General features: G+C 46.6%; 1 protein-coding gene across 2 annotated transcripts; it reads left to right on the forward strand.

Annotated features, from left to right (window-relative positions):
- The first annotated feature begins 876 nt into the window (after nucleotides 1-876).
- On the forward strand, nucleotides 877-3,946 carry CD209 (CD209 molecule). 2 transcript variants are annotated; one of them, XM_002921908.4, is made up of 8 exons: nucleotides 877-1,034; nucleotides 1,188-1,262; nucleotides 1,389-1,475; nucleotides 1,761-1,823; nucleotides 2,128-2,205; nucleotides 2,417-2,568; nucleotides 3,019-3,131; nucleotides 3,518-3,946. In XM_002921908.4, exons 1-8 carry the CDS (start codon nucleotides 995-997, stop codon nucleotides 3,657-3,659), a joined length of 750 nt encoding a protein of 249 aa, XP_002921954.2. In that variant the 5' UTR covers nucleotides 877-994; the 3' UTR covers nucleotides 3,660-3,946. The 2 variants fall into 2 exon arrangements, with proteins under 2 accessions (XP_002921954.2, XP_034513585.1); XM_034657694.1 differs by lacking the exon at nucleotides 1,389-1,475.
- The last annotated feature ends 7,769 nt before the right edge of the window (nucleotides 3,947-11,715 follow it).

Below are 11,715 nucleotides of genomic sequence, written 5' to 3' on the forward strand. Positions count from 1 at the left end.
CATAGTACGCTCGGCATGGAGTCTGCTTGGGATTCTCCCCCCCCCAAATAAATAAATACATTTTAAAAAAAAGGTAGAGATTGACAGAATGGATAAAAAGATGATCCAATTATATGCTGTCTGCAAGAAACTCATTTTAGATTTTAAAAAAAGAGAGAGAGATAGTAACATATAACCAATTGAATCAGGTAGGAAACCAGGAGTCCATACATACTTAAATTGAGCGTTGGATACACACAGTTTCACAGTGACTCTCTACAAAATACTTAGTGATTACAAAGGGGGAAAAGAGTAATTGCTTAATGTAGTGGTTAAGCAGGAACTCAGAGGTCTACCCGCCAGGGTCCAACTCTGAGCCCCACCACTTACAAGCTGTGCGACCTCAGGCAGTTGCTTTCCCTCTCTGTTTCTCAGTTTCCTCATCTGTCAAGCAGGATGATAACTGTATCTTTCTCATAGCGTTCTTGTGAGAACTGTCAGTCAAAGACTTCCAGGAACACACCTGTGGTCGAACAAATTCAGATTTATTACTTGTTTCCTCAAGGGAGAACACACACCTTGGAGAACACACGCACATGCTAAGTACTCTTACTTAGTACTGAGTATCTGTTATTAGAATAGGCAATATATACCCCACGACTAGCACACAGTATTAAACCTCACAAGAACGGTGTGAGGCAGGGTAATTGTCCCATTTCACAGCCAAGGAAACTGAGACCCTGACAAGGCAAGGCCAGTGGTCACAGGACTGGACAGGCGTGGGAGCAGTGCCTTTGGACACCAGAGCAGACCGCGCAGCTCTTGACCCCACCCTCACGTCCTCTCTGCTAGTGGTGTCAGCACTTCATTCTCCCACCCACTGTTCTGGGAGAAAGCAATGTCCTGTTTCTTCTTCTTCCTGAACTGGGGAGGAACGGCCTAAGGAGGGGCTGCGAGGGTGGTGCGTGGGGTTACAAAAATCATCGTCTGGGGAGGAGCTCGGGAGAAGAGGAGAATGGCAGAAATGTGTGACTCCAAGGAGCCGGGGGACCCCGGTGAGGCTGAGCCCCCCCACACGGGGGTGATGGTGGGGAGGGCAGGGAGGGTGCCAGGGCCCCCGGGGGAGTCGGTGCTGCCTCCAGCTTGCAGTCCTCACAGCGGGGTTCGGCAGGCTTCAAACTCAGTGGAGTATGTTCTGTCCCGTTCAGAAGAGGAGATGTTTGGGGGCCAGAAAGTGACAAGGAAATACACTGGACTGCTCAGGAGCTCAAGCAGCGTGTCAGGTACCCAGGGCGGTTCAGAGGCGGGCATCTGGGGAAGGGGCAGCTGTGAGGTCCCCTCCAACATGGGCGGGTGGGGCAAGGTGTGTCCCTGAGAACCTCGGCTCTGCCCACTTGCTGGTCCTGCAGCGTGTCTGACCCGGGCCCAGTTGCCTCTGCTGCTGCTTCTCATCTCTTTGGGCTTCTTCATGCTCCTGGTGGCCACCCTGGTTCAAGGTGAGTCGGGGGCCGGGGGCTTGGAGCCTTGGGTCCCCCAAATAGGTCTTTGCCCTGTTCCACACTCCCCAGACTCACTAGGGCTTGGGCATTTGAGCGCCATGTCTCTTTCTGTGTGACTGTGGGCTGGTTACTAGCCCCCTCTGAGCCTGTGTCCTCATCTGTGAGATGCAGCCCATCTTCCTCCACAGGGGCTTAGGCTCCCAGGGACCTTGAAACCAGATTTGACACAGGGTCAGGCCGACCAATGGTGCTGATAAAGGGGAATTCTCTGCTCTGTTGTAGTCTCCAGAATCCACCAATCCCTGCAGAAAGAGACGCGGGACCATCAGGAGAGCCCCAGCCAAGGTGAAGGGCTGAACGCAGGGTTCAGGGCGGGAGAGGGCTCAGAGGCTATGTGACTTCAGATGAGCCACTGCCTGCCCCCCTCCACCCCGGCCACCCCCTCTACCCCTCCGGCTGGGGAGGAGACTGGATCCCTGGATGAGAACCTGGGGGCAACGTCGGGCAAGTCATTCTCTGAGTCTCAGTTTTTTTTATTTGCATAATGGACTCTCGGGGTCACTGTGAAATCTACAGATATGTACTCATAGGGCCCTCTCTGCACTAAGCATACACTAGGCGCTTCATAATTAAAGTCCTCTTCTTCCAGTGTGTGTTTCTCAGGAGCCGACACGATCAGACCTGGAGGACATCCTCCAGCAACTGACCTGGATGAATGCCACCCTGGGTAAGGGTCAGACACCGAGGTCGGGAGGGAGTCTGGGGATCACAGGGGGGGCTGGAACTCACTTTCTATGGCTCCCCCGTGAGGAGGGCAGGGCAGAGCTGGGATCTCACATGGATTTCTTGGGGACTGAGGTGACAGCTGAACATAGGGTTCCCCAGATCTGATGCAGGTGCTGGGGGCCTGTCCGCCCCACCCCCACTCTCCTCCCCAGCTGGCCTGTGCCTCCCCTGTCCCTGGAAATGGGAACTCTTCCAGGGAAGATGCTACTTCTTCTCCCAGACCCAGGACATCTGGAAAGATGCCATTTCCGCGTGTCAGAACTTGAGGGCCCAGCTGGTGGTCATCAACAGTACCGAGGAGCAGGTGGGCCGGGCAGAGTTCCCATCTAGGGCGGGACCATGTGAGTGTCAGCAAAAAAGCCTTCTGTCCCTCTTCCGCCCTCTGAGAGATGGAGGCCCAGGGGAAGCTGGGGCGGGGAGTTGGGCAGGGAGGGCTTCCCGGAGGAAGGCCCACGGTGGGCTTGGGAAGGTCACGTGAGAGAAGAACCTGCATGACAGGAGCCCATCTGTGGACAGAAAGGGGACTTAGCGCACTCCTGAGACCATACATAATGTCTCCCCAGACACAAGTTAACACATTTCCACATGCGCGTGCACATTCACACACAGCCACAGCGTACACGCGCATGTGAACACATGCGGCTTGAGTCAGGGCTATAGGCTGGACCGCAGGAGGTCTTTCATGGGGGGCAGGGGACAACCGTGGGGATGTGGGCAGACATGGGGCGGGTGACATCTTGCTGCCCCTCCCCAGAAATTTCTGAAGTCTTGGAATGTGAGAAATAACCAGCGCACCTGGATCGGCCTCAGTGACCACCACAATGAGGGGTCCTGGAAATGGGTGGACAGCTCTCCTCTGCAACTCAGGTGACCTCCTAGAGGAAATGGCCCAGGAGGCGCGGGCAGGGAAACCCAAACCGGGGGTGCTCGGACTCTGGGTTGGAAAGCATCACCTGAAGAGCCTGGTGGAGACACAGAGTCCTGGCTCCATCCCAGGGTGGGACAGTCGGATTCTATAAATCTAGGCATGGGCCCAGGAGTCTGCATTTTTTTACTTTGCCAGAGCTGATTCCGATGGAAGGGGTGTTCGAACCCTTATTTTGAAAGCACCGCCTCCGAATCCTCACCACTCCCTGGCTGGTACTTGGGCCTTTTGCTGCCCAAGGCCAGGGACCAGCTCTTCTGGGTTGGGGGTTGGGGGGGCGTGGGCTCTGGGTGGAGCAGGGGGCTGATAGCTTTGATGGTGTTCACAGCTTCTGGAAAGAAGGGGAACCTAACAACCGTGGGGACGAGGACTGTGTAGAATTGTACAGCGATGGCTGGAATGATAACAGATGTAATACGGAAAACTTCTGGACGTGTGAGAAGCCTTCGTCCCCCTGCCCTGGCTCCTGAGGGCCGATGCTCCCCCCACCCTGCCGGTCTCCAGAGATCAGGCAGCTTGGGCCTGAGTTCTACTGTTTCTCTGACCCAACCTGCCTGCTTCTCCCTCTGGCGACTTGCCATCCTCCTGCATGGACGTCTTTGCGATCCCAAGGGAGAGTCGGAGACCCCCCCCTTCTCCTCTAAGGCCTGTCTCCCCATAGGCTGTAGACCTCTCCCTTCTTCTGTGGATGGTCTCCACCCCCCAACCTCCCCCCACGACATCGCCTTAATAAAGCCGCACATTGCGTTATGTACTCCATTGAACTTATGTCTATTTTTTGCCATTGTTTCAGTTACTGTAGTTTTATACTATATGCTATACTTTATATTTTATACTATACTATAGTTTTACATATTATGTTTGATATGAACGAAGACATTGTTGTCTTTCAACATATTTCTCTCTACTACTGTGTATCTGATTTCTCAGATACGGTTTTGTATTAATTTGTAACTTTGGTTGGGAATATACAAATATACATATAGGTATGTACATGTCTGTGTGTCTGTCAACCTGTGTGTTCACTCATTCCTGAACACATCATCTCTTTATAAGGTACCTTTAAAATGTCCTTCAGTAAAGTTTTGTGACTTTCTTCATACAATTTTTTTAAAACATTATTTCTAAATGTGTGTGTTAGTTTTCTATTGATGTAACCAATTACCACAAACTGAGTGGTTTAAAACAATACAAATACATCATCGCTTAACAGTTCCCACCTTATTGTCAGTCCCTATTGTCTTCCTGTCCTTAACCTTTTTGACAGACTGTCCCCCAATTTGAGTTCATCTGTGTTGTTGGGCTTTTTTCTTTTTCTTTCTCTTTTTTTTTTAATTTTTTAATTTTTATTTTTTTTTGTTTTTGTTTTTGTTTTTAATTTTTTTTTTAAATTTATTTGACAGAGATAGAGACAGCCAGCGAGAGAGAGGGAACACAAGCAGGGGGAGTGGGAGAGGAAGAAGCAGGCTTCATAGCAGAGGAGCCTGATGTGGGGCTCGATCCCAGAACGCCGGGATCACGCCCTGAGCCGAAGGCAGACGCTTAATCGCTGCGCCACCCAGGCGCCCCTCTTTCTCTTTTTCTTTTTCTTTTCTTTTCTTTCTTTCTTTCCTTTTTTTTTTTTTTTTTTTTTTTTTGTTCATTTGTCTCTCTCATAATTAGACTGAGGTTAGTTTTCCTTTTTGGCAAAAATACCACAGATGTGATGTTGTGTCCTTCCTAGCGCCTCATCTCAAGGGTCACGCGGTGTCACTATGTCTTGATATTGGTGATATTCACCACAGTTACTTGATTAAGGTGGTGCCTGCCACTTTCCTCCATTCCTAAGTCAACATTCTCCCCTTGGTAATGAGTAAATATCTTGTGAGGAGATACGCTGAGACTTCGAAAATGTTCCATTTTTCATAAAATTCCCATCCACTCATTTTGGCATCCATCAGTGGATTGTCTGTGGCAATTATTATTGTGGGTTTTTTTTTAAGTAGTGATTTTAATTAATTAATTTATTTATTTTAAGACTTTATATAATCTTTATGCCAAATGTGGGGCTTGAACTCATGACCTCGAGATCAAGAGTTGCTTGCTCCACGAACTGAGCCAGCCAGGTGGCCCCTCTACCTTTATTAATTGCAATTCTTCTGTAAGAAAGAAGTGTCCCTTCTCTTCCATTTATTTATACACCCACTGAGGTATTTTGATCGGGATGGATCAAGAATATTTATTTTATTCCATGGGTTATAGTCAAACACGATCATTTCTTTTCTTGCTCAAATTGGTCCAGCTTTGGCCATTAAGAATTCCTTCAGGGAGCGCCTGGGTGGCTCAGTCAGTTAAGTGTCCGCCTTCAGCTCAGTTCATAATCTCAGGGTTCTGGAATCGAGCCCCCCATCAGGCTTCCTGCTCAGCAGGGAGCCTGCTTCTCCCTCCCCCTCTGCCACTCCCCCTGCTTGTGTTCTCTCTTTCTCTGTCAAATAAATAAGTAAAATCTTAAAAAAAAAAAAAAAGAATTCTTTCAGGTTTACATCTTGTTTTTCCTAGCCCTGGAGCTGGGATCAACCAGTCTTCCAGTGAGCTCTGGTTTCTTTTTTTTAGAGATGGTACTTAGGAACCAAGATCTGTGGGCTAGTTATTGGTTTGTTTTTTTTTTTTTTTACCTTTTTAAAATGTACAATCCAGTGGCATTAAGTACATACACAGTATTGTGCAACCATTCCACCATCCATCTCCTAAACTTTTCCATCCCCCACGTCATTGAGCTCCCTGCTGAGCGGGGAGTCAGCTTCTCCCTCTCCCTCTGCCCCTACCCCCACTCGTGCTCTTATTCTCTCCCTCTCTTAAATAAATGAATAAATAAAATCTTAAAAAAAAGAAACTCTGTCCCCACTAAACACTAACACCCCATCTCTCTCACCCAGTCCTAGATAACCTCTGTTTTACTTTCTGTATCTGAATTTGCCTATTCCAGGAACTTCATATAAGTGGAATTACACAATATTTGTTTTTTTGTGTCTGGCTTCTTTTACTTGACATAATGTTTTCAAGGTTAATCGGTGTTTTAGGGTAGGTCAGAGTTTCCTTCCTTTTTACGGCGGAATAATATCCCATTATATGAATACACTGCATTTTGTTTATCCATTCATCTGTTGATGGACACTTGGCCTGCTTCCACGTACTGGCTGTTGTAAATAATGCTGCTATGAACATGGGTGTACAAGTGCCTGCTTGAGTCCCTGCTTTTAAATCTTGTGGGTATGTACTTAAGAGTGGAATTGCTTAAACGTCGGATAACTCTAGGCATAACATTTTTTATAAAGATTATTTGTTTATTTATTTTTAGAGTGAGAGAGAGAGAGAGTAGCAGAGGGGGAGGGAGAGAGAGGGCAAAGAATCTCAAGCAGGCTCCGCGTGGAGCATGGAGACCAGTGCAGGGCTCAACACCCAAGACCCGGAGATCACGACCTGAGCCGAAACCAAGAGTCTGATGCCCAACTGACTGAGCCACCCAGGTGTCCCCTCTATGCATAACATTTGAGGAACTGCCAAACTGTTTTCTACAACGGCCATGTCATTTTACAGTCCCACCAGCAATGCATGAGGGTTCTAGTTTCTCCTTGCCAACACTGGTTGTTTTTATTTTTATTTTTTGATAATAACTATCTTGGTAGGTGTGAAGTGGCATCTCATTGTGGTTTAGCTATGCTTCTGATTTGGGGGGGTGGTGTCCACGCTCTCGGTCTTCTCAGGGGGCAGAGCTAGGAAATTATACGCATATGCACTAACGGGTACACATACACACACACTTCCGTGTTCATTTCTGTAGCTACTTATCTGTGCACATCTACGAAATCCCCTGAGTTCAGGGGCACCTGCCTGCCTGTGCACATCTACGAAATCCCCTGAGTTCAGGGGCATCTAGAGGATGTGACCCTTGATCTCAAGATTGTGAGTTTGAGCCCCACATTCGGGGTAGAGATTACTTTAAAAAATAAAAACAAGCAAACAACAAAACCCCATGAGTTTCCAATACTGTACTTCCAATCCAACAGCCCAGAGTTCATCCTGGCCTTTCCCCGTCCTTATGTGTAACTTCTTTCTCCAACACTGAGAAACCTGGCTCTCATAATTCACAGTATATTTGCTAATAGTCTGCTCAGTCCTAGAATACATAGGAAGTAGTTACAGAATTTCTAATTCTTACATCTGTGAGAAACAATTATCCTGTTGTTGGATGAAATGTATCTTCTCATATAGTCTTCATCTAGTCTTCAGAAAAGACTAACGGGCACAGAGTTCCTTAACATCCTGTGTGTAGTTGAAGGACAGCTGGGCTGGGTATCAAATCCTTGGTTCGTACTTTTGCTCACTGGGTTTTTTGTTTTCTCTTGTTTTTTAATTTTTATGTTTTTTAAGATTTTATTAATTTATTTGAGAGAGAGAGAGTGAGAGAGAGAGCATGAGAAGGGGGAAGGTCAGAGGGAGAAACAGACTCCCCACCAAGTGGGGAGTCTGACGCAGGACTCGATCCTGGGACTCTGGGATCATGATCTGAGCCAAAGGCAGTCGCCCAACCAACTGAACCAACCAGGCACCCTTGTTTTATTTTTTGTTTTTGCTTTTTTTTTAAAGTGATGCTCATTTTGAATGTTGGTCTTGAAAAGTCTTATGGCAGTCAAATTCTTTTGACTTGGTAAATTATTTGATCTGGAGCATTTGAGGATTTTATCTTGATTTTTGACATTGAATAGTTTTAAAATATGTCTCAGAGTTGGCCATCTGGATTAATTTTTCTAGTACCTGGTGAGCCTTTGCAATGTGTAAATTCAGGTGATTTTCTATTTCTGAAATTGTTTTGATTATGGTTTAAATATTCACTCTGTTTTGTTGTTTTTGCTTTCTTCTTCAGGAACTCCAATAATACACATATTTTTCCTTCAGTGCCTGGAATTCCATTTCAATCCATTTCTCCCTGGCACTATTTTTTTCCCCAAAGATTTTATTTACTTATAATGAGAGAGAGAGAGCACGAGCCGGGGAGGAGCCCCAATGCAGGGCTCAATCCCAGGACCCCAAGATCATGACCTGAGCCGAAGTTAAATGCTTAACTGACTGAGCCACCCAGGCACCCCACCCTGGCCCTATTTTACTTCTTCCTCAGTGTCATTATTATGCTTTGTTGTTTTTCTGCATGTCTCCACTGCCCCTTATCAAATTTTTGCTGGGGTCTATTCTCTCTTCTGTACCTTACAATTTATTCTATATATCTGAGACAATTTTGCCTTTGTATTCCATTTCTTTCCTGTGTTGGTTGAACTGTCTCTTCACTTATCCCTGCCCATGTCAGCATTTTAGTTTTTGAATTTTTTTTTTTTTTTTAGAGAGTGCAAGTGAGGGAGCACATGATTGGGGGTGGGGGCGGAGGGAGTGGGAGAGAGAATCTTAAGCAGCCTCCACACCCAGCATGCAGCCCGACTTGGGGCTCAATCTCGTGACCCTGAGATCATGACCTGAGCTGAAATCTAGAGTCTGATGCCTAACCAACTGAGCCACCCAGGCATCTCTGAATTTTTGATGTAGATTTTTTTCTCATAGGCAAATGTCTGTTGGACTACACAGTATTAATTTCTGTTTGGAGCCTTGACTTACAATTTCCTTCTACTTCTTGACTGCTTTCTGGGGTACTTTTTCCTTCTTCCATTTATGTGGATATTCATTTCCTAAATTTTTGCAATTACTCTCTGTGGACTTTCTATGTTCCTTTATTTTTTTTGTTACTGGCACCGGGCTCTGAGCTATGCGGCTCAATGGCGCCCTCTTCTGTCAATGCAGCAAATCGACTTAATTAAGTGTTCAGTTTTGTTGGTGGCAGGGATATAGGTTGAGAGACCTCCAATTTCGTGGTTTTCTTTTGTCTTGAAGGGTCCTACATTTGTCCTTTCCATTCCTTTTCACCACCAGACTGCCAACGAGCTCTTCTATCTTCTTTTTTCCTTTTCCTTTCCCCAGAAGCTATGCATTTTGAAGACTGTCCCTTTATTCCATTCCTTTTCTGGACTCTGCACTCCGATCTGCTCGGACATCATTGGATATTTTCAGAATTAGGGTTAACTTCGTCTTTCTGGAACTAGTCCTAGATCAACCTAAGACTACTTTGCTAGTTTCCCATTTTTGTATCCACTGCACTTTTTCTCCATCGTTCCGGCGTGGAGCCCAAGGGTGGGGATCTCATGCTTCACTTCCATGATTCTGCACTTTTCCTCACGATCCATTTAGGTTCTGGCATTCTCTGTGTTCAAGCTATGTCACAGCTTCCTTTCCCCTCTTTATTTTGTGTGTTGCTTTGGGAAGAAATATTTGGGAAACAGCTAGATCTCCCCATGGTGGGACAGTCTTGGGATTCTTCATAGCTCATTTGTTCCGATACAAATGGATACTTTGCTAACCCCAAAGGACATGAGCAGCTTTGGGAGTGTTCTAAGCTTGTGGAGGACTCCCCATTGAGTCAAACTTATTTGCCAGCCTGAGGATGGACCCCTGCTGAATAAGAGGGTCTGCAGTGGAGGGTGGGATGCAGGCAACAGAGATTAGGGCAATCAATAAGCAACTGCTATTACTAGGCACATAGGGTACTGAGGAAAGGTTAATTAAAAGCTAATGGTTCAGCACTATTCACAATAGGCAAAAGGAGGAAACAGCCCAAATGCCCATCAACTGATGAATAGATAAACAAAAGCTGGTTTATTCATATAATGGGATATTATTCAGTCCTAAAAAGGAACTAAGTACTGACACCTGCTAGAACATAGATGAACTTGGAAAACATTATGCTCGGGAAGAGAAGCCAGGCACAAAAGGTCACATCTATGAAATGTCCAAAGTAGGCAAATCTTCATAAAGGCGTAAAGCAGATTCGTGGTTGCGGGGGGCTGGGGGAGGGGAATGAGGAGCAAGTGCCAACTGGTCCAGGATTTCCTCTTTCTGGTGGTGAACAAGTTCTGGAACCAGAGAGTGGGGACGGTTGCACAACATTGTGAGTGTGCTTTAAAGCCACAGCGTCGTGCACTGGAAGGTGGTAAAAAAGGTCACATTTGTGTTATATGTATTTTACCCCAATTACAACGAAATGAACATTTCACTTCTGTTCTGGTCTGTTCATTTGGGGATCCGTGAGGAAGTGGGACCCATTACTCAGCATCCCTAAAATGACAGGTTCCTGCCAGATGTGGAAAAGCAGGGAGGTCCTTCTCTTGCCCACCTTCACGGCCCCATGACTAACCTTGTGGCCGGGGCCATGCTTCTTGGTAAAAGGTCTGTAAGATTCTTCTTGAGCTATCAACTATGGATATCATCTACGGGCTGTTTGGGAAGCTTTTCTTCTCTTGACTTTATCCTATCTTGTCAAAATCAGACGGAAGTTTCTAGATCCCTCTGGGCAAAGAGACTAGCTTAACGGGCTTTGCTATCTATTCCCAACTAAACCACACACGGCCGTGGCTACCATGCTATTACAGCGTGAATATTTGTGTCCCCACCCCAGTGCATATGTTGAGGCCTTCATCTCTAGTGGGGTGTTATTTGGAGGTGGGACCTTTAGGAGGTAATTGGGTTGAGGTGAGGTCATGAGGATGGGGCCCTAGTGATGGGATTAGAGCCCTCCTAAGAAGAGGAAGAGACACCAGAGCTCCCTCTCCCCTCCTTGAGAGGCACAGCGAGAAGGCAGTCATCTGCCCATTAGGAGGAGAGCCCTCACCAGGAACCAAATCTGCAGCCAACCTTGATCTTGGATGTCCTCAGCCTCCAGAACAATATTGTTTATAAGCCATCTGGTCTATGGCATTATTTTTTAAATTTATTTATTTATTTATTTATTTATTTTTACTTTTTAAAGATTATTTATTTATTTGAGAGAGAGAGAGAATGTGCAAGCAGGGGAGGAGAGAGGGAGAATCTCAAGCAGACTCCTCACTGAGTGGGAAGCCTGACACGGGGCTCCATCTCCCAACTCTGAGATCATGACCTGAGCCAAAATCAAATCATACACTGAACCGACGGTGCCACCCAGGTGCCCCTATTTGTTTATTTTAGAGAAAGAGGAGTAGAAGGGAGAGAATCTTAAGCAGACTCTGCACTGAGCTTGGAGCCTGATGCGGGGCTCTATCTCATGGTCCTGAGATCACAGCCAGAGCCAAACACAAGTAAGGGTTAAGGCACATGCCTCTCACCCCATTCCCAAAAGCAGGGATTTAAAGTGATCTCCCTGGGGCGCCTGGGTGGCTCAGTTGGTTAGGAGGCTGCCTTCAGCTCAGGTCATGATCCCAGTATCCTGGGATCGAGCCCTGAGTCGGGCTCTCTGCTCAATGGGGAGTCTGCTTCTCCCTCCCCCTGCTCTTGTGCTCTCGCTTGCTCTCTCTGTCTCTCTCCCTCTCAAATAAATAAATAAAATCTTTAAAAAAAATTATCTCCTTGATCAGAGCTCAGAACTGTCTTTGTCCTTTTCAGCTGTAAGGGTGTGTATCAGTCAGGCTGTGT

Source organism: Ailuropoda melanoleuca, chromosome 4 (genome assembly GCF_002007445.2).
Source record: "Ailuropoda melanoleuca isolate Jingjing chromosome 4, ASM200744v2, whole genome shotgun sequence".
In the NCBI taxonomy this organism is placed as follows: Eukaryota; Metazoa; Chordata; class Mammalia; order Carnivora; family Ursidae; genus Ailuropoda; species Ailuropoda melanoleuca.

What these genes read in the sequence shown, in the direction of transcription:
- CD209 (XM_002921908.4), top strand. Translation starts at nt 995, where the DNA reads ATGGCAGAAATGTGTGACTCCAAGGAGCCGGGGGACCCCG. An exon ending in CAAGGAGCCGGGGGACCCCG is followed by an intron (nt 1,035 to 1,187) that starts GTGAGGCTGAGC and finishes TGTCCCGTTCAG; the next exon opens with AAGAGGAGATGTTTGGGGGC. An exon ending in GGTGGCCACCCTGGTTCAAG is followed by an intron (nt 1,476 to 1,760) that starts GTGAGTCGGGGG and finishes GCTCTGTTGTAG; the next exon opens with TCTCCAGAATCCACCAATCC.